Source organism: Lissotriton vulgaris, chromosome 3_1 (genome assembly GCF_964263255.1).
Source record: "Lissotriton vulgaris chromosome 3_1, aLisVul1.2, whole genome shotgun sequence".
In the NCBI taxonomy this organism is placed as follows: Eukaryota; Metazoa; Chordata; class Amphibia; order Caudata; family Salamandridae; genus Lissotriton; species Lissotriton vulgaris.
The window spans coordinates 729,387,453-729,408,910 of record NC_141689.1 but is presented as its reverse complement, the minus strand read 5'-3'; the positions used below and the strand labels follow the sequence as shown (position 1 = coordinate 729,408,910).

The following is a 21,458-nucleotide window of genomic DNA, read 5'->3' as shown; positions in this document are numbered from 1 at the left end:
CGTCCCCAATACCTCCCTCGACCCGGTTCTGGCGTCGGAACGGCACCGCTGGGCGCTGCTTTCGACGCCGCTTGGAGAGTTTTACTTCAATGAACCGGCCCCGTCATTTGACAACCCTGATTATCAGGAGATGGGTGATGAGGAGTATTGGGAGGGGTCAGAGGACCCTCTGACACGTGAGTGTCAGTCCCAAGAGGACTGGACAGGTGGACTTGGGGATGCCAGTGGTCTGGACACTTCGCCAGACACTGGTTTTGTCTCACCTCCTACCATGGCTTCGGAGGAGGGGGCAACCTTCAGTGTGGTGTTGACGCGGGCAGCCAAGGCCTTGGGCCTTGAGCCCCCCGTCGCGGCCGTGAGGACTAACCTCCTCACTGAGGTCCTTAAACCGCAGTCAAGCTCGGCTGAGCCTCTGCCTCCGTTTAATGAGGCCTTGACTGACTATCTTTTGGGCACTTGGTCCAGGCCCGCTACAGGCCAGCCTGTAGATAGGAACGTGGCTGTCGGCTCCGCCTGACCGGGAATCCAAGAGGTACGAGAGGTACGAGCAATACGGCAAAAAGGTATCCTCCTCCCTGAGTTTGGGACTACGGTCTTCCAACACCGCGTGCCTCTTGGCCCGCTACACCCACTCTCTGTGGGATGCGGTCGCGAACGTGCTGCCAGAATGCCCGGTGGAGGTCAAGGCTAAACTTGCCCAAACCCTTGCGGAGGGTCGGGATGCAGCACGTTATTCCATCCGGTGTGGGCTGGATACTACCGACTCACTGGGCAGGGAAATGGCAACGACGGTGGTGATTCGTCGCCACGCCTGGTTGAGGTCCGCCAACTTTTCGGCCGATGTCCAGAATACACAGCGCTTTAAGGACTCCAGGGCTACGGCCAAGTCCTTGGGCCTCTCGGCCCCGCTCCAGCAAACGGGTGCCCCCACACGTGCTGCCAGCCACGCACCGCAGACTAATTTCCAACGCGGTGGCAGTCGTGGAAACCGCCATGGAGGCGGTCGGGGACAACGGCGAGGCCAGTCCACACCTACCCCTGCAGCATCCGCCTCAAAACCCTCCTAGTCCGTGCTTTCAGCCCCATGTGACGCTGTGGGGGGCAGGGTTCGCCATCACCTCCTCCACTCACATCGGACAGGCGGGTGCTGCAAATCGTTCGAGGCGACCCCTCCAGCCATGCCACCTAATTCCACTGCGTGTCGGGGGATCAATTGCGACTTCTGCAGGAGGAAGTTACGGCCCTCTTCGCCAAGGGGGCCATCGAGCGTGTTCCTGGGCCAGAAGTAGGGTGTGGTTGCTACTCCCACTACTTTCTGGTACCCAAGAAGGGCAAAGGGGGGCCTAGGCCCTATCTTGGATCTACGGAACGTCAACGGCTTCCTCCGGAAGGAGAAGTTCAAAATGCTGACACTGACTCAGGTCTTAGCTGCCCGGGAACCAAGAGACTGGTTTGTAGCATTGGACTTGCAGGACGCTTATTTCCACATCCCCGTCCTGCCGGCGCTACCTGCGGTTCATGGTAGGCCACCAGCACTTTCAGTTTACCGTGCTCCACTTCGGCCTTACCAGTGCCCCACGGGTGTTCACGGGTGTTCACGAAGGTGATGGCGGTGGTCGCAGCTCATCTGCGCAGGTTAGGGGTTTCAGTCTTCCCCGACCTCGACGACTGGTTGTTGAAGGCGGGCTCGCCCCAGACAGTCGTCAGCCACCTCCAGACGACGGCAGACCTCCTGCACCAGCTGGGGTTCTCCATAAATGTGCCGAAGTCGCACCTGTGCCCCTCCCAGAAGCTCCTCTTCATCGGAGTGGTTCTCGACTTGGCGCAGTTTCTGGTTTATCCTCTCGAACAGCGGGTTTGTGATATTCAGGCTCTGATTCCGGTTTTTCAGCCTTTATCCCGAGTCTCCGTCAGGTTGACGCTGCGGCTTCCGGGGCTCATGGCCTCCTGCATCCTTGTGGTGCATCACGCCCGATGGCGGATGCGGGCTCTGCAGTGGGACCTGAAGTTTCAGTGGGCCCAGCATCAGGGCAACCTGTCCGACCATGTCCTGATCTCGGAGGGCACTGCGAGACAGCTGCAGTGGTGGCTCATGGACCGCGATTGGGTTAGCGGCAGATCCCTCTCCCTTCCCCAACCGGAGCACGTAGTTGTGACGGACGCATCCCTCCAGGGCTGGGGAGGCCACATGGGAGAGGCGGAGATCAGGGGCCTCTGGTCTCCGGCGGAGTCCCGGCTCCATATCGACCTTTTGGGGCTGAGGGCGATTCATCTAGGACTGAAGGCATTCCTCCCCTCTGTCTTGGGGAGTGTAGTGCAGGTGTTCACGGACAACACCACCGCCATGTGGTACTGCAACAAACAGGGCGGGGTGGGGTCATGGACCCTCTTCCAGGAGGCTCTGCGCCTCTGGCAGTGGCTGGAACATCAGGGCGTGACCCTGGTGGTTCAATACCTGGCAGGTTGTCTGAACGCTAGGGCGGACAAACTCAGCCGCCTGTGCATGATGGATCACGAATGGCGTCTGCACTCTGACGTGGCGCAAGGTCTCTTTCTGTAGTGGGGAGAGCCTTGGTTAGAACAATGTCATCAGTTCTGCGCGTTGGAATTTCCAAGGTGGCACTCGCTCTGAGATGCTTTTCGTCGCGAGTGGAGTTGCGGTCTGTTGTACGTCTTTCCGCCTATACCACTTCTTACCAGAGTGCTGAAGATGATCAAACGCGACCGGGCCCAAGTCTTCCTTGTGGCTCCTGACTGGGCACGAAGGTACTGGTATCCCGAGCTACTTAGTATGTCAGTCGATCCCCCGGTTCGTCTGCCTCTTCAGGAGGACCTTCTGTCGCAGCAGCAGGGGACGGTCCTCCACCCGAACCTGTCCAGTCTCCACCTCCATGCTTGGAGATTGAGCGGCGACAGTTGATGCCATTTTACTTGCCTCTTGAAGTCTGTAATGTCATTCCGGCAGCCAGGCGCCCCTCCACAAAGTCGGTATAAGCCTGCAGGTGGTGCACAGCAAAGGCTGTGGATCCTCTCTCTGCCCCTCTTTCAGAGGTTCTTCTATTCCTTCTCGCTCTTGCCCAGCAGGGCTCTGCTCTGGGCACTATCAAGGGCTACCTTTCTGCCCTTTCAGCCTTCATAAGGCTGCCTGATCAACCATCTTTGTTCAAGTCCCCGTTTGTAACTCGTTTTCTGAAAGGCATCACACACATGTTTCCCGCTGTTCCGTTTGTGATGCCTCAGTGGGACTTGAACCTTGTTCTTACCTATCTGATGTGCGCTCCCTTTGAGCCACTTTACAACTGTCCTCTCCGCCTTCTTACTCTGAAGATGCTTTCCTGGTTGCCATCACCTCTGCCAGGAGAGTGAGTGAGCTCCAGGCTCTTTCCTCCAAATGTCCTTTCCTTTCTGTCCATCTGGACAAGGTTGTGTTGCGGACTAGACCCTCTTTCCTGCCCAAGGTTGTCACAGCCTTCCACATCGAGCAGTCCATCACCTTGCCCACCTTCTTTCCACCTCCGCATCCCTCAAAAGAGGAAGACCGGCTCCACCGTCTGGACCTAATTTGTGCACTTTCGTTCTTTCTAGATCGCACACGCCAGTTCCGGATGGAGGACCAACTCTTTGTTGGTTACGTGGGCCCTAAGAAGGGACGGACGGTGCACAAGCAGACCATCTCTCGGTGGGTCTTCTTGTGTATCAAGGCTTGTTACTCCTTGGCGAAGAAGGAGCCTCCTGTTGGGTTGAGGGCCCATTCCACTCGGACCACGGCGGCTACCACTGCCCTGGGCCGGGGAGTCCCCTTGCAGGACATCTGTCTAGCAGCTACGTGGGCATCGCTGCACACGTTTGCAAGACACTACTGCCTGGACAGCGAAGTCTGGAGGGATGGCTTCTTTGGCCGTTCCGTCCTCCAGGACTTTCTGGTGTGATTAGTGGTTTGCAGACCCACCACTGCGGTTGGTATTGATGGGGTATCTATTCTAAGGTAAGGAATCTAATACTAACCTGTTTCTTTCAGATGAACAAGTTACTTACCTTCGGTAACGATATATCTGTAAGAAACCGTAGTTAGTATTGGATTCCTTACCGCCCCACCCATCCTCCCCGTTCTGCGAACCGATATCTAGGGTTAAGGTCATCCCCTTTCAGGGCCATAGTTTCAATGGCACCAGTGTTGGTTTTTAACATGGCTCTGCGTTTTTTGGCGCGGAAAAGCTGTGTGTAAGAACTGACGTCAGCGCGCGGAGGCGGCGTCTAAGTACTCCGACGACTTCATCACGGCGCCGAGGACGGACGCGGAGCCGCAGACGACGCCTACCGACGCGCAAGGGTACTGCTACGCAAAAATTTCCGGATCAAGTCTGACGCCTGGGGATATTCTAAGGTAAGGAATCTAATACTAACTACTGTTTCTTACAGATATATCGTTACCGAAGGTAAGTAACTTGTTCTTCTTGTTGTTCACATTGACAAGGATTGTGGCTGTTGCTTGAGTAGGGCTCACCCCTCATCACATTCAGGCTAGGATTCCGATGTTTCATACTCAAACCTGGATCTTGATGAGAGCAGTAGTGAGGATTCTTGGCCTATTAGGCTCCTACATTCTCCTTCCCACTCGTGCCAGGTACCATATGCATGCTCTGCAATGGAATCTCTAGGTCCTTTCAGATTTCAGAGGTTGCAGACAGTCTGCATTGGTAGCTGATTAACTACAGTTGGACCAGCAGCAGACCTCTTTCCCACCCAGAGCTGATGATTTTGATCGATGCCTCACCGATGAGTTTGAGTTGCTGGCCACTTCTCCGCAATCCATCAAAAGGCGGCTGGTGCAGGTTCTCAGAGACAACACCACCACCATGTGTTACTGTAACATGCAGGGTAGATTGTGATCCTGGCCAACAGCTTCTACTCATCTGAAATAGGCCAGAACAACAGGTCATTTTTCGGGTTGTGAGCAACCTGGCGGGCTCCTTGAATGACAAGTCGAATGAGCTCAGACATCGACCTCTAGTGGATCTTTAATGGTATCTGCATCCCGGGATAGCATTGGGCATCTTCCAGCAGTGAGGAAAATACTGTCTAGATTACTTTTCCAAGGTCGCAGTGTCCATGGTTTTGCACGATTGGAGTTTCTGCAGACAGACTCTATGAGACTCATCCTAGGATGACTAGAGCACATGACTCCTTTATGCCTTCTGCCCCTGCCTCTCATGCCTGAGTTTAGGCACAGAAAATGTGGACCCGAGCTGCCTGTTAATAAGGCTACCACTTCAGGAGAATCTTGTATCTCAGCAGCAAGACAGCATCCTTCTTCTCTCAAACCTGCACAATATACATCTCCATGCCTGGAGATTGAGCTGCGGATGATAACCGCATTTGATCTATCTGCCACCCGAAGTTGCAGATTTAATGTGGCTATGAAGTCCATTTACATCTGGTGCTAGGGCAGGTTTGAGGCCTGGTGTGGACTCTGCAAGACAGACCCTTTAGAAGCCAAAGATATTTTATAAATTTTTGTCTTTTGGACAGCAAGGCCTTGCAGTGGGTACTCTGAAAAGTTATTTGTTGACCCTCTGAACCATTTTCGACTACCAGACACACCTTCCTCATTTAAATCACCTGTTTTAATGTGGTTTCTTAACAGTTTGATGGACGTTTCCTCCCAACGCATTTGTGTTGCCACAGTGGCACCTTAACCTGGTCTTGACTTTCCTCATGTGCACGCCCTTCAAGGCAATGCCCATTTCTAGTTGTGTCTTATGTTATGTGTATTTGTAAAGAGCACTATCAACCGTGAGGGTATCGTGGTGCTGAGCAGGTGTGTGTTCCTAGCCCTGCCTATGATAGCTTGGTTAATTGAAAAGCCAGGTCCTCAATTTTTGGGGATTCCAAAAAGAGAGGAGGATTCTCTGATGTGGAGTGGGAGGTCGTTCCACGCTTTAGAAGCGATGTAGGAGACCACTCATCCGGCTCATCCAGTCCTATGTATGCGCTGGGTGTGTGCAAGTAGGAATCCTGCAGAACAGAGGTGTGAGGGTGGTTGGTGGAAGGAGATGCGACTGTTCAGGTAGATGGGGCCTCAGTTATGTAATGCCTTGAATATGTGTGTGAGGAGTTTGAATTGAGCGTGTTTGTGTATTGGAAGCCAGTGTAGTTTCGTGAGGTGTGTGTGTGTGATATGACTTCTGTGTGGAAGGTTGAGGATGAGTCTAGCTCCCTAGTTCTATATTGTTTGTAGTCTTCTACTGGAGTTGCTTGCTGATCCTGGCGTAGAGGGTATTCCCATAGTCCAACTTGCTGGTGGCTAGGCCGTGAGTGACAGTTTTTCTAGCATTGCTTTGGAGCAATTTGAGGATTATCCTCAGCATCTTCAAGGCCTGGAAGCTGGAGGCTCTAACGGCTTTTACTTGTCCGGTCATGCCCAGTTTGCTGTTGATGATTATTCTGAGGTTTCTGGCTTGGGTTCTAGGTGTGGTTCCGAGTTCGACCGGCCACCAGTTGGAGTCCCATGGTGATATGTTTTTGCCTAAGATCACTGCTTCTGTCTTGTCATTTTTGAGCTAGAGACTGTTGGCTTTATCCACTTAGAGACTTCAGTCATACAGGCGGTGAACGTATTTCTTGTGTTTCGGTCTTGTCCAAGAGAGAGAGTACGAGTTGCCCGCCCTCTTTATAGGATGTTGATGTTGTTTGCATGGATGTTATTGGCCATAGAGATTATGTATGCTTTGAAACAGGTGGGGCTGAGCGATGAGTCTTGAGACAATCCACAGATGAGTTTGCTGGGTTCCCATCAGTAAGGCGTCAGGCTGGCAGCTTGTATTCTATCCATTAAGAAGGTACAGATCCAACAGAGAGTGGATCTTTGGGTACCAATCTCATGCAGGCGCCTGATGAGGATGCAGTGAGAGACCTTGTCATATGCTTTAGAAAGGTCCAGGAAAATGAGGACTCCGTGCCTCCTTTGTCTTTTCACTCTAATGACTATCTTCCTCATTGCCATCACTTCAGCTTGTCGCATGAGTGAACTTCAGGCACTGCCTGTGCAATCGCCATACATAACTTTTTCCAGTCAAACTGGTGCAGAGGGCTCTGGTGGCCTACTTGCCAAATAATCGTGACTCCCTTACATCTTATGTACTCCAAACAATGGTTCTTGAGCAATATAATCGGACTTAACCAAACAAAAGGAAACAAACCCACCCGAAAAGTAAAGGGAAGAAAAATTTAAAGGAAAAAGCCTATGAGTGTCACAATGCACAAAAAACCCTACATAAATCAGTGCTCAAAAAATATTTATTAAAGTCAGATGAAAACAAGGGCGCTCACACAGTTACACTCACAATTACTACATTCAAAAGATATAAACATATGAAATCACAAAACCGTGGCAAAGAATAGCAAACAAATCACAATATACACAATAGACAAATAATGTGATCTCTGATTTATGCCATGTACAATGGGTCGACGGCGTTTCAACCCAAGATTTCTTTAAGGGTCATCATCAGGACAAATTAGCTTCAAGAGGGAAAACAACCACTTGAGAGACTTTCTTGATGGTCTTTCTATTCATAGAGAAAATCTTCACCTGTTGTACCAATTGTATTCCAACAGGGAACCTGGCAGCATGCAGAATCGCCACAGATTGGCAAACCTTCCAGATAAGACCTTGCAAAAAAGTGTCTAACCCGATCATTGAAAGATTGCGTTGACAATCCCCAAGGAGCAGAAAATTCGGATAGTTTCATAAATTCATGGGTGTGTGTCCTACGATCGCGTGTTGCACCAAAAACGGCAGCAGTAATACTCCAAACAATGGTTCTTGAGCAATATAATCGGACTTAACCAAACAAACGTAATGCAGGCCTTTTTGGTGCAACATTGTGACACTCATAGGCTTTTTCCTTTTAATTTTTCTTCCCTTTACTTTTCGGGTGGTTTGTTTCCTTTTGTTAGGTTAAGTCCGATTATATTGCTCAAGAACCATTGTTTGGAGTATATTGGTTGTTACCCCTGGTTCTTGTTCAAGGGTCTCCCTTGTGGTTAGTAACTCCCTTACATCTTAGGCAATTCATCACTCTCCCAGCATTGTTTGCTGCTCCTCACGAAAGAGTAGGGAACACTCCAATAGTTGAAATTCAAAATGGCTATAAGCTTTTACATCAGTTGTACCATAGATGACGGGGTGGATGATCGGCTTTTTGTGGGGTTTTCCAGGTCGAAGAAAGGGAAGGCAGTATGGACGAGAACCCTGTCAAGGTGGATAGTCCTCTCCATTTAGATCTGCTACACACTAGTCAAAAGACAGCCTCTCGAAGCACTAAGAAACCATTCCCTTACGGCCAATGCTGCCAATGATGTATTTCAGTGCAGAGTGCCTTTCCTTGACATCTGCCTGGATGCGAAATGGCATTAGTGCATATCTTCACGAAGCACTTCTACTTTGAAAACTAAGTCTGACAGGAAGGTCATGTTGCCCCCTCTGCCCTGCATGAAGTTTTGGTCTCAGTCCACCTGATAGACCCTCCACCTTTGGGAGGCACTACTTTAGTATCTATTCTCAAGGTAAGGTGTCTGCGGTCAGAAGTTTCCATCAGAAGAATAAGTTACTTATGTTCGGTAATGCTCTTTCTTGTTGATGCTCTAGCTAATCGCAGATTTCTTATTTATTTATTTATTTATTTATTTATTTAAAGTTTTATATAGCGCGAACAAGACCCGTCGGTATCAGAGCGCTTCACATAAAAGTAGTTTAAATATTAACAAGAAGATAACCATTAAACAATCACATAGATATGAGGTAGATAGTTATATGGCTATAGTGAGTGCTTAAGTAACTACATTCCACTCAGGTTCGTCGATTATAATACGAATTAACTTTACAACATGAGGTTATGTCATTTGTCCTTTTTGTCATACCTATGAGGTAGCGGTTATATAGTTTCAGGATGTGAGATAGTTGTATGAATTAGTTTTGACAAGAGGTAGCAATTGGTATACAGTTTAGTTACAAAAGGAAAGTCGACAGTATCAGACCATCATTATCTTTCATCTAATTCATGGCAGTCCTTCCCTTTCTGCTAGCATTCGATCTCATAGTGAGACATAACCTGTCACTACCCTGTCATCTCATTTTCCTGTGGAGTTGCCTCTTCTTTCCAGAATGGTCCCTAGTTAGAGATCTGTCCACTGATACTACCAGTTGTTTTATACTCCACTTCTGAAAGCATGAAATAAGTCAAGCAAGAAACTGTCATAAGTATGCTGGGGTGGTGCTTATTTGCAGCTCTGCTCAGTCACTCCTGGAATGGTACAAAGGCAGCGCAGAGCTGCACGACACCAGCTAGCGGTGTGTGGGAGTATTACTGTGAAAAGCTTTCAAATCTAGTCTGACACCTGTGAAATGTACTAAATGTGAGGATTCTGTAGTTAGATAAAGTATCCACCAGAAAGGGCATTGCCGAAGGTAAGTAAATTGTTTTATAGTTTGAAATAAGAGAGAGTTAATATCAGAATGATACTGACAAAATGATGAAAAATAACTTTGATGTTGCACCAATAACCTATGCTTACGCCATCACTCCCGACACCTATCACCACCTGATCCCACATGTCCAAGAAGGAGCCACCACACACAAAGAGGTAAATGGATAAAAAGCTTGTTTTCTCCCCCTGAGGTTCTTACCGCACTAGGCTGCAAAGAGAACTGGCCCAGAAACTTGATTGCTGACGCTCCAGGGCAGACCTGGGAGAGGGCCAGGCTCCACAGCTGGTGTCCAGTGCAATACTCCCCTGTCCTTATCACACTGAGGAGACTTAATAATAAGGAATGTTCAGACTTCACATTCACATTCACATACCAAGTTTAGTATGTCAGAGCTAGTGGTGGTTTACAAATAACCTCCATCTGTCAGAGAGACCACCCTTCAATAATCCTTGCAGGCTAAATCTGCTGTCCAGTTTCAAAGTAGAACACTGCATCATAACCTTCACTCCTTCAGTTTTATGGTCTCTCTTCTGAATGCTTCTACTATGGGCACTTAGGGTTACCACCAGCTTGTGTGGGAATCCATATTCTAAATGTCCAGCACTCAGATTATCCGAAACTTGAAAGCTGTCCACCCCAGAAAGTATCAAGAGGAAACCGAGTACTGTATTTAATCTGTTTAGCTAGATCTGGCTTGCAATTTCCTTTCATAAATGTATATATATATCTGAAATTTCCTTTTGTTGCCATTCCCATCATTGAGCACTCCTTAGATGGTCCTAAAAGATGTTAAAGTACCATTTTGTTTTAGTAACTATTTGTTCTACTTATTTGTAACCATATATATTTTTAAAAATGACAGCATCATTCCTTTAGATGCATATTACGTTTAGAATTTCTAACCTTTTAAGTTCAGTGCTTGCAGTACTATGTTTCCCTCTTTATGGGTCATTTGTTTAAAGCAAAATTTGTAACCTATATCACATCACTTTTGGGGCGAGTGGTGTTGTGGAGGAGTTTAATATGTCTCGGTAAATAGTTTTGTGATTTCTGTTGACCTGCAGAACAAACTGCTGAGGACATAAGGCTCCGCCATTTTTCTGTAATAAAATGTTTATTTCATATTAAGATAATGTTTTTCTTGCAAATAGATTCCTCCAGCAAACGGTCAAGCAGCAGCAATTCAAGCACTCCCAACAAATTGGCTTATATATGACGAGATGACCAGAGCGCACAGGATTGCAAATATCAGGTGCTGTTCTGTTGTGACGCCAGTAACAATCGCTATATTCTCTGGACCAGCTAGGTTGGCAAGTACAGCTCTGCAAGAACCTTCAACATTTAGAGGTAATACATTGGTAAAATCCTTTCACTATGCAACCATATTTTAGGTTGATTTTGCAGTCGGAGAGATGAGGATTGGATTGCAGAGCACATCAAATGTAGTTTTCTCAGTCAAATGTCTGAATGCAGTACTTATTTTCATGTATTTTTTCTCACAGCAACAGCACGTTTTTGATTTTTTATAATTTTGTAAATGGTATGGAATACCAATATTGCAAAGGTGGATGCTTGCTTTTTAGTGTTCAAGAGACTTTAGTATAGAGTTGTAATGCCTAATATTTCGAAGAGTTCCTTAATGATACAGTGGCATATTGTATTATTTCATTAATCCAGATATATGATCACTCTGTTATGCTGGATTGGCATTTTTACATGTTTTTATTTTTTTTAATAACATTTTTTATTAGAAGTTGTATGTCAGCACAGTACAGGCGTTTCAGGTACATATTCATAGTCAAGCATGGCATTGTTACATCAGAGACCCATTCCAGCACGTTCAAATCACAGGTGTACATTTGTATAACATTCCAGTATGCATTTTGTACAATAATTTCAAAGCTCTTAGTCGTCTTCGGAGTCCCCACTGCTATCATCTTGGTCTGGTGGTGGCTCACAGATATTCCCCTTATATTTGTTCCACGCCCCCCATAGTCTGGTCCGTTTTCTTGGGCACCCCCTTCTACTAAACACCGTCCTTTCTGCTATCATGGCAGCGTCCATTTCATTACACCATGCTGTTAGGGTAGGTCTTTCTGCTGCACCCCACCTCTGCGCTATATTACGCTTGGCGACCATCATACCCAGTGTGGCCCAACTCTGCCCTGCACGTGTAAGGTCATTTTGCTCCCAGATATTTAGGAGGCAGCGTCTGGGCTCAGGTAATATCGAAACCCCCTCTGATTGCGACATCGTCCTCATCACTTGGGCCCAGTATTCAGCTATCCTGGGGAATTCCCATATAGTGTGGTAAAAGGTTCCCTCCTCCCCGCATACAGTAGGGGTGAACAATGCACCCTATTTTATGTAAGATGTGTCTCATATAATAGGAGCGGTGTAGAATGCGCAGTTGTACAAGTCTGAGGCGCGAGGGAATACCTATCTCCTTCGGGGATGCCAGCGCTTCCTGCCACTTGGAGTCATCACAATCCCCAATATCACTAGACCATCTTTCCTTCAATGTTCCCATCGGATCGGTCAGATTATTTACCAGTTTACGATAGGTTAGGGAGGTCATCTTCTGTGGCATATAGTCTGTTAACAATCTGTCTTCCAGAGGGGACGCCTCTGGAACCTCCGAGTCAGGTGGGAGCGCCGCCATCAGAGCATGTAGAATCTGGTTGTAGCGAACATTTCAGAGGGGGCTAAGTCATATTGCTGTCGTAGCGTATTGAAGGGAATCACTCCACCTGATTGCCATACGTCTCCGACCGTGGAGCTCCCAATAGCATCCCAGTGATCCAAACCCTTGCTGTGCCTGTGTTTTCCCAGTCGTTTTGTGTCCCACAGCGGACTGAGCTGCGTGAGCACCCCCTGCCATCCTAGCTTTGCCTGAGCTGTGGGCCATATCCCAAGTGTATGCCGCAGCGGTCCCAATGTTGTTAGTGATAGTTTTTTATCGTAGAGGTGAGCCAGTAGGTCTGCCGCACCCAACTGGTCCCTGTCCGCCTTCAGCGCCGGGCCTGCTTGCGGAAGATGTACCCATTGATTGATCACTTTTAATTGTGCTGCCCAGTAATAGAGTTGCACATCTGGGAGCGCAATCCCTCCGTCGTACCAGCTGCGCACCAGTTTTGCTTGCGCAATATGCGGCGGTTTGTTGCCCTACAGCAGATTGGATACTTGTGCCGCTATTGCTTTAAAGTATGCAGGCTTCACTGGGTAGGGTGTATTTTCTAGAATATACAGAAAACGAGGCAGTGCCACCATTTTAAAGAGTGCAGCCTTTCCAAACAGGTTGAGCAGTAGTCTTTCCCAGTGCCGGACATCACGCCTAAGACTCTCCAGCAGTGGTTGAAGATTCAAATTATAAAAGTCTTCTGAGTCAGCTGTTATGTGGATCCCCAAATATTTAAACGTACTTGCCGCCGTCTTTAAAGGGCAATTGTCCGGAAGACAAGGAGGAGGGCCTCGGAGCACGTACATGGTGGACCTAGACCAGTTGATGGTGTATCCAGAGGCCCGCCCATAAGCCTCGCAGACATCTAAAAGATTGATTAGGGAACGCCTAAGGGAGGTCAGGTACAGCAGGATATCGTCAGCGTAAAGGGAGATCTTATCCTCCCAGGTCCCAGTCCATCTAAAACCAAGGATCGTCGGCTCCCACCGTATCCATGCCGCCAAGGGCTCCAGCAAGAGGGCGAACAATAGTGGAGACAAAGGGCAGCCTTGTTGCGTGCCACGCGCCAAGGGGAAGTCCTCAGAGATGTGACCATTAACAGTGACATGCGCCATGGGTTTCGCATAAAGTAGTCGAACCCAGGCACAAAACTTTGGGCCGAATCCTAAATGCCGCAGCACTGCGAAAAGAAAGGGCCAGTGAACCATATCAAATGCCATATGTGCATCTAACAAGAGTATTTCTGCCGGCTCCTGCACATATTCCGCATGAGCAAGTGCCCCGTGTAGCCTCCGTAAATTAAGTGCCGTGTTATTACCGGGCATAAAGCCCGACTGCTTCGTTAGGTATGGCGTAAGTCTCACCGCCAATAGCTTGGTGGGGATTTTGGCCTATTCGTTTATTAAGGGAGATGGGACCATATGAGGTGCATTGGCCCGCTGGCTTCCCAGGTTTCAGGATGGCTACTATGGTGGCTGTACGTTGATCTGGAGGGAGTTCTCCCGCTTGTAAACTTTCCGCGAACATGTGCAGCAAGCGCGGCGTTAGTGAGCCCGCCATGCTTTTATACAATTCGACTGGTATGCCATTTGGCCCTACCGCTTTGCCCGATTGCAATGCTCCAATAGCGGTCTGCAACTCTTGTGCCTCTTCCGAGGATAGCTTGGGCATATCCAGATCCCTTACATAGGTCATCACCTCTTCCTCTGAGATCGTTGAGGTTGTGGAGTAGACTGTCTGGAAGTGTTGTTCCATCAGGTCCACTATAGCGTGGGGGTCCGTTGTGTTCCTCCCCTCGACTGTGCTTAGTAGTGCTATCCATCTGTCCCTTTTCTCTTTTTTGTCCAACCACGCCAGCAGTCTCCCTGCCTTATCGCAAATGTCATATATTTTATGTCGTGTGTGCGCTAGTTGTTGTCTAGTAGTTCCGTCAGGTGTTCCCTGTGACGTCGCTGTGCTAGGTGTATACTATGGGTCTCGTTGGGGTTCGGGTCACTAGCCTGTCGGGCCTCCGCCACCGCCAAGTCCTCCTCCAGAGTCTGTAGTTCTAATTGTTTCTCCTTCTTATTAGTTATTATGGAGGATATTGCCTGTACCCTAAGGACCGTCTTATATGCCTCCCATAAAGTGAAGTGGGAAGACACCGACCCCTCGTTTTCCTGAAAATAGTGTGTTGTCACCTATTTTAGTTCCTTCCTAATCTTAGGGATCCTAAGTTATCCGAGACGTATCGGATAGGTCCGGCGCCTTTTCTGTTGATGGTGTGTATAGCTAAGTAGCAGCGGGGAATGGTCCGAGATACCCTGTGGCCTAATTTCTACACTACTAATATTAGAGAGGACATCAAAGGAGCACAGAAAGTAATCAATTCTAGTGAGGCTATTGTGGACATTAGAGTGGTATGTGTATTGTCGCTCTGTAGGGTGGTATTTTCTCCAGATATCTACCAGTCCCATCGCCTCCAAGAAGCTCCCCAGGCGAGAGACCCCTGACCCAGCAGTCCTCAGGGGGAGTCTATCCATAGAAGTGTTAACAATCTAGTTAAAGCCTCCCCCAATAAGTAGTTCCCCCGCCAGTAGCCCAAGCAAGAAAGCGCTTAGATCCGGGAGGGCCACTGTGTGCAATGCTGGGGGGATGTATAGTGAGACTATATTTAAGTGTTTCCCTTCCCATTGCGCATGTATGGCGGCAAACCTCCCCACAACATCTGACTTAACCTCTTTTAAAATTAGTGGAAATTGCTTCTCCCTGGAGTTTGAGGTAAATTCAGAGTGAGCCACCATCTTGTAGCCCCATCTGTCCATTGCTTTGATAGATGTACCTGTAAGATGTGTTTCCTGTAGCAGTACCACCGCCGGGTTTACTCTTTTTATGCATTGCAGTACCAGTCCACGCTTAATCTTATCGCCCAGTCCTCGCACATTTCATGTAAGCATGGACAGGGAAGATGTTGAGGTATCAGAGGCGCCCCGTGGGTCAGTAAGTGAGTCATCCTCCATGATTACAGTAGAGAGTGCAGTGATTACGGCAGTTTGTGTCGTGCCTGAACCGTCTACGGTGTCTGTCCCTATGGAAATCTTACAGTCAGCTTCATTTATGATTGTACCTCTAAACATGTAAAAACCTGCTTGTGAATAAACATGAAACAAACCCTGTCTCCCCACCCCCTCCCTGCCTCCCTGCCATGCAGACTTAAAACTGCCCGTCACCCCTACTCAGCAGAGTACTCAAAACCCCATCCCGTAACCATTACTTGCATGTATAGGAGCGGGAAGTCCAGGGAGGTCCATTTCTTCCCCACGCCCCAGATTCCTCATCTTTTGAGAGTCTCGCCGTTATCATTGCGGCGAGGAGTATCTGCGGCTGCATCAGTCTGCGGTTTTCAATAGGCAATCTCATAGGAGCTCATTCCCCTGATTCTGCTTGCAGCTGGTGAGTTTCGCCCTCTCCTTGTTCTGCGTTTTCCGGGTCTACCTCTTTCTCCAAACGGCGGCGTCCCCTTTGCTCTCGTCCGGGCTTTTCCACCTGTCGCCACCCTTCCAGCCAGTCATGGGCCTCTTCTGGTGAGTCGAAGAACCATGTCTTGCCGTCCGCCACCACTCGTAGCTTCGCCGGAAAGAGCATTGAAAATGGCAGCTCACGGGCTCTAAGCGCCTTTTTGACCTCCAGAAAGCTCCTTTGCCGAGACCGCCGCCGTGTAGTCTGGGAAGAAGGAAATCATAGAGTTCTGTACTTTGATCGGTGGTGCCACACGGGCCGTTTGAAGAATGGCGTCTTTATCTCTGAAGTTGAATATACGGGCCAGCACCGGTCTAGGGGGCACCGGGTCTCGGTCTGCCGCCTGGCACCCTATGCGCGTGTTCCACTGTGAAGTAGTTAGAGAGACCCTTCGGCTGCAATCGTGTTTTGATCAAGTCCTCAATATATAGATCCATGGCTGGGCCCCCTTCCTTCTCCGGAATACCTGTAATTCGAACGTTGTTCCGGTGGGAGCGTCCTTCTTGATCGTCCAGTTTTGCTGCAATTCGTTTATTCTCAGCCTCCAATCGCTCCACCTTCCTTGCCAGAGTGGTAGTGTCTTTTTCGTAAGTGACGTCGTTAACTGTTCCACCTCCGTGACTCTGGCGGATATTTTTTTGAAATCTGCTCGCAAGAATGTGACATCCATTGAGATGGAGCCCAACGTCTTCTGTACGTTATTGAGAGCCGCCATTATCTCTTCCAGCGTTATTTTAGGCGCATTCGTTTCTTCTCCTCCCTTAGCTGCTTGCCCTTTCGGTTCCGGCAGTGGCGGAAAGTCTTTATTGAAGGCGTATTTGTCCAGTTTCCCCTGTTGGGTCATTTGGGTCCTTCTTCCACTCATCGTGAATTGCTCACATCCCAACTGCAGAGTTTGCGGTAAGTGTCGCCTGTCGGGCCACGGATTGTAGGGGAAGTCGTGCAGGTCCTCACACTGTGATCGTCACGAGTTTGTGATGCTCCAGCCTAATATAGTCGGGTTACCACCGGGTACGGGAGAGTCTGCCCCTCTCTATGAAGTGTCGCACCACGCCCAAGGCGTATTGTCGACTGTGATCGCCTCCGGTGTGCCTCACCCCGTCCACTCTCAGTAGGCCAGGTGTTTCAGTGTCCGCACAGGGCCACCATCCAGGGTCCAAAACACCTCACCACTTGGCCAACTATTTCCAGGACTTTAGCCACTGTATCTTGCCCTCACGTTAGTCGTCGCCCAGAGATTGCAGCTCTGCACGTGGGCCCTTCTGCACCTAGTTAGCGTCGCTGTGGCATAAGTCACTCTTGTCCTGCCAAGTATGAGGCTCCCCGCTGTCTCAAGCTCCAGCGTAAGGGGGCCAGCTTCGAAATTTATTCCCCGGCTTCACCAGTAGGGCCGCCGCCTATCTGTGTCCCACTGCCTAGCAGGAAAGCTCCGATAACGGGCCAATCCGCTGCCTAATCCTCCGCGGGGCTGTGAAAGGCAAAGCTGCCAGGCGCGCTCCGGTGACTCACCAGCTTCCGGATCCATCACTCGGCCGGTCGCTGCTCCCGATTCAGCCTCCAGCCTGCGAGCCCCGATATGAGCCGCTCCACGCTATACTGGCCGGTACTGGCAGGGCCACCGGGAGTCACCTCGGCCACCGTCACTTTCGCCGGAGGGTTTCCAGGGGGCGCTGCCGGTTACGCGGCCACCACGTCAGTCCGCACCGTCTCAGTGCCTTCAACAAAATTGAGCCCCCGGCCGCTATCTTCTGTCCAGGCCGCAATCTTCCGGCCGCGTTATCTCTGTCACACAGCCACGCAGAACTCCAGGCGTCAGCTCAATCTGCACCGCTTCTCCTCCGCCATCTAAATATAGACTCTGGGTACAGGTTCAGGGTCGGATAATTGAGCAGATTACTGGGGAAGTAGACTCAGACCCGGAGTTCCTCTAGTCTTGCATGGCTGCAGGCCACGCCCCGTCCTGGTTTGGCATTTTTTATCAATCTTTTCAGAAGATATAGTCTTGCATTAGCAAGTGAACTCCTGTCTCTTAGTAGGGAAATCCCTTACTGTTTCTTACTCATGCTACGGGTGCTCCTTTTGTAGTGACTAATGAGGGAGTTCCTCTCGTCTAATGACTTTTGGAACATTCTAGGAATGTTTAGATTTTTGAGCCTATCTGCTTTAGCTAATTTGCATTACATTGGGTGTTCCTTCATAGATCGAGTTTTTTAGGGGTTCACCATATCTCACTTTTTATAGTATTCTTATGTCTTTCTCAGGTTTACCTTTGGTAGGCTGTGTGTGATCAGTGTGCCCTCTGACCCAATCTCCATGGATTCTCTTTTCTGTTACAAGTTTAAATATATGTGCTGATGGCAATGGGAATGTGTTCACAGCTTTTTCTATTGCTGTTAACTTTGCTTCCTCACCCTGCATCTGAAAGTCTTTTTATATTGGTTTGTGATGTTGATCATGGTGGAATGTTGAGTCACTAGCTTTACTGCGTCTTTTGGTATCCTGCTTTAATTGCTTGTCACATGCTGTGTGGAAATGGGGTGTATTATATGGTGTGGTTTTTGAAGCTCACCATGTAGTACACTTATCAACCCCTTCATTACCAGTAGGTTTCATTTGTGAACCCCTTAGCTCGACCCTGGGTAGATGTGGCTCTGAGCAGTCAGGCATATAGTAAGGAACAATTATTTAAACAGCGCCAAAACTTTTGAAGAAGAAACACACAAGGTAACGTGAAACAAGCCCTCATCACCAGTCGACTGGACTATGGCAACGCTCTCTTCTTATTAGGAATCACCACACACCTCGTACAGAGACTTCAGGCCATACGGAACGCTGCAGCCAGACTCATCCTCGGCCTTCCCAGCCAACCCACATCACATCCCACCTCGGGCACCTCCACTGGCTTCCCGTAAAGAAGAGATTCCAATTCAAGCTGCTGACCCACGCACACAAGGCTCTACACAACCAAGGGCCCACCTACATTAAGCACCGCTTGAACTTCCACCAACTGTCAGCCTCAATTTCACTTGCCCATACTCCCCGCATCTACCGAAGCAGAAATGGAGGATGCTCCTTCTCCTACATCGCAGCAAAGACCTGTTACATCCTCTCCACGCACCTCCAGACCATCACCTCACTTCGGTATTCACAATGGCCCTTAAGTCCTGGCTGTTCGAATAAGCCTCTGAGACATGCAAGCGCCTGGATAACCTATCAGGTGATTAGTCTCGCTTTATAAATTCCTGATTGATTGAGTCAAGAAATCCTACACCAATATATAAAAATAGATTGTATTTTTATGTACTTTTAGACATGAAAAGGAAAACGATCCACTGGAGGGTTCCGGAGATACAGCATTTGCAAGGTACAGTAAATATGCCCTTTTTACGTTAATGCCAACAAGCAATGGCAAATTCAACAAATCTGACACCAATGTTTTCAAGAAAAACTTGAGGTAAATATCAGTGCAGTTACTTTGAGATACTTTAGTTGACCTATTTCGACAAGGAGCCAGCAAGGCCTTCAGAAACAGTTACCTCCAGAAAAGAGGAAGCCTTCAGTCAATTCCTGGCGTTGTATCCCTTATCATGGATTCTTATGGAATTGGTCCAGATAAATGATGCAGAAGAGGCTCAAGGATTCCCTTAATGGGATGCAGTTGATGAGGGTCTTCCTGTGACTACTTCTCAGTCCACGACTTGGTGAGACTGTCCTAGCCGTGGGAATTGACATCCCTCAAAGTCCTCTCAAGCCTTGCAGAAGTCCAGTCGCCGCTGGGCTACCATTCGCCCATCACAGTCACAGTGGAATCCCCCTTGGGTGGTAACTTGCCTTCTCGGTGACCAACCTGCACTCCTACTACTTGCCAAGGTTAAGCAGACTCTGGGGCAATTTTGAGTGTCTGTCCCTGCTCCCTAGTGCTGCACGGCAGTGAGAATTGCCAATTTAAAGAAATGAGGTACCAACTCACCCCAGCAGGCTTCCTTGATTTTGCAGGATAACACTACTCACACAAAACACTTAAGTCACTCTCTGCAGATCACTGCTACCATTGCGAGCCATGTTCTACCCTTCTGGAAGATTTTGAATGCTATGCCTCCTTCCTTCATTTCATGCTGTATAAGGAATCTGAAAGCGTAAGCTGCTAAAGTCAAGGTAACTCATTGATATGGCTGCCAGGATCTTCAACACCAGTCTTTTCCTGTTGTGGTCTATATAGTACATCTTTGTATCTAAGGCTGGATGCCCAGGATACAGTAATTGACTTCTCCTTCATTGGGTTTGAGCCCATGTTTCACAAGATCCTCCATCTGTGCCGACCAAGTGATATAGTCCAGGCCTCTTACACTTATTAAAGTGACAAAAACGTTCAGTATTTTAAGACACAGGAGTAATTTCAACGCAAGACCCCAGCAGGAACGTTTGTTCATCAGGATGCAGACATTCAAAGATTAGACTTTTTTTTTTGTCAAACAAAGTTTATTTGGACTAGTTAGTCCTTAACCATTTAACATCTCCATGCAAACAGACTCTTATAATCTCAAATCTTAAATAAAATCTATCATAAAAATTCATACATTTCAAATTCATGAAACTTTTCGTTGATCCGTATAAAATACTGTATATCTGTTAATATTTAAAAACTGTGTTTTTCAGCTCTATTCACATTTAATGTTTTTTTTAACTTTTTGAATAAACTTCCCCATAGCGCAAGCTATATCTGAAAGAAACAGGTTAGTATTAGATTCCTTACCTTAGAATATCCCCAGGTGTCAGACTGAATCCGGAAATTTTTGCGTAGCAATACCCCTGCGCGTCGTTAGGCGTCGTCTCTGGCTCCGCGTCCGTCATCGTCTGCGGTGGAGTGACGTCGTCGGAGTACTTAGACGCCGCCCATGCACGCTGACGTCAGTTCTTCTTTTTTTCCGCTCCAGCTAGCGCAGATCCTGAAAAGCTCTACCCCTTAGTCACTTATTGACGAAAACTTTTTGATCATTTTTGATCCTCTTCTAGTCGTTCTCGACTCTTCAGGTGCCAGTAGGGATGCCCGGGTTCAAACCCTGCTCGAAGTGTAGTCGACTGATGTCGACTACCGACCCCTATCGCTGGTGTCTGCAGTGTCTAGGCCTCGACCACAGCCACCGTACCTGTACAGACTGTCGAGCCCTGACGTCTAAGGCTAGGCGGGAGCGGTCCCGCAAGCGGCTCGAGCTCCGGCAGTCGGCCCGCACCGTTCGAGGTCCCGGTCCTACGGGAGGTCGAGGGACTGGTCGCGGGGTCGGAGCCCTCGCAGCTCTGGAAATTGGCATTGGTCTTCTGGTTCCTCCTCAGGTAAGAGGCGTGAGAGGTCAGAGCGGCGTCATTACTCCTCCGACCGCCCCCGACGCTCGCCCGCAGCATCTGCCTCAAAACCCTCCTAGTCTTCAGGCCCATGTCACGCCCATGGGGGGCAGGGTTCGCCATCACCTCTCCCACTGACGCACCGTCACATTGGTCAGGTGGGTGCTGCAAATCGTCCGGAGGGGCTACTCCCTCCCCTTCGAGACGACCCCAAAAGCCATGCCGCCGCAGTTTCACCGCTTGTCGGGGACCACTTGCGACTTCTGCAGGAGGAAGTTACGGCCCTCTTGGCCAGGGGGGCAATCGAGTGTGTTCCTGGGCCAGAAGTATGGTGTGGTTGTTACTCCCACTACTTTCTGGTACCCAAGAAGGGCAAAGGGGGCCTACGCCCTATCTTGGACCTACGGCTTCCTCCGGAAGGAGAAGTTCAAAATGTTGACTTTGGCTCAG

The 21,458-nt window shown here is 48.9% G+C and overlaps 1 protein-coding gene across 9 annotated transcripts in view; it reads left to right on the top strand.

Moving 5' to 3' along the window:
• Nucleotides 1–21,458, top strand: part of YTHDC2 (YTH N6-methyladenosine RNA binding protein C2) — a 1,208,271-nt gene that overhangs the window by 718,594 nt on the left and 468,219 nt on the right. For all 9 annotated transcript variants that reach the window (XM_086961045.1, XM_086961046.1, XM_086961047.1 and 6 more), the window contains one exon: nucleotides 10,642–10,837. In XM_086961045.1, the coding sequence (XP_086817171.1) occupies nucleotides 10,642–10,837 (196 nt within the window). The remainder of the gene's footprint in view (nucleotides 1–10,641; nucleotides 10,838–21,458) is intronic.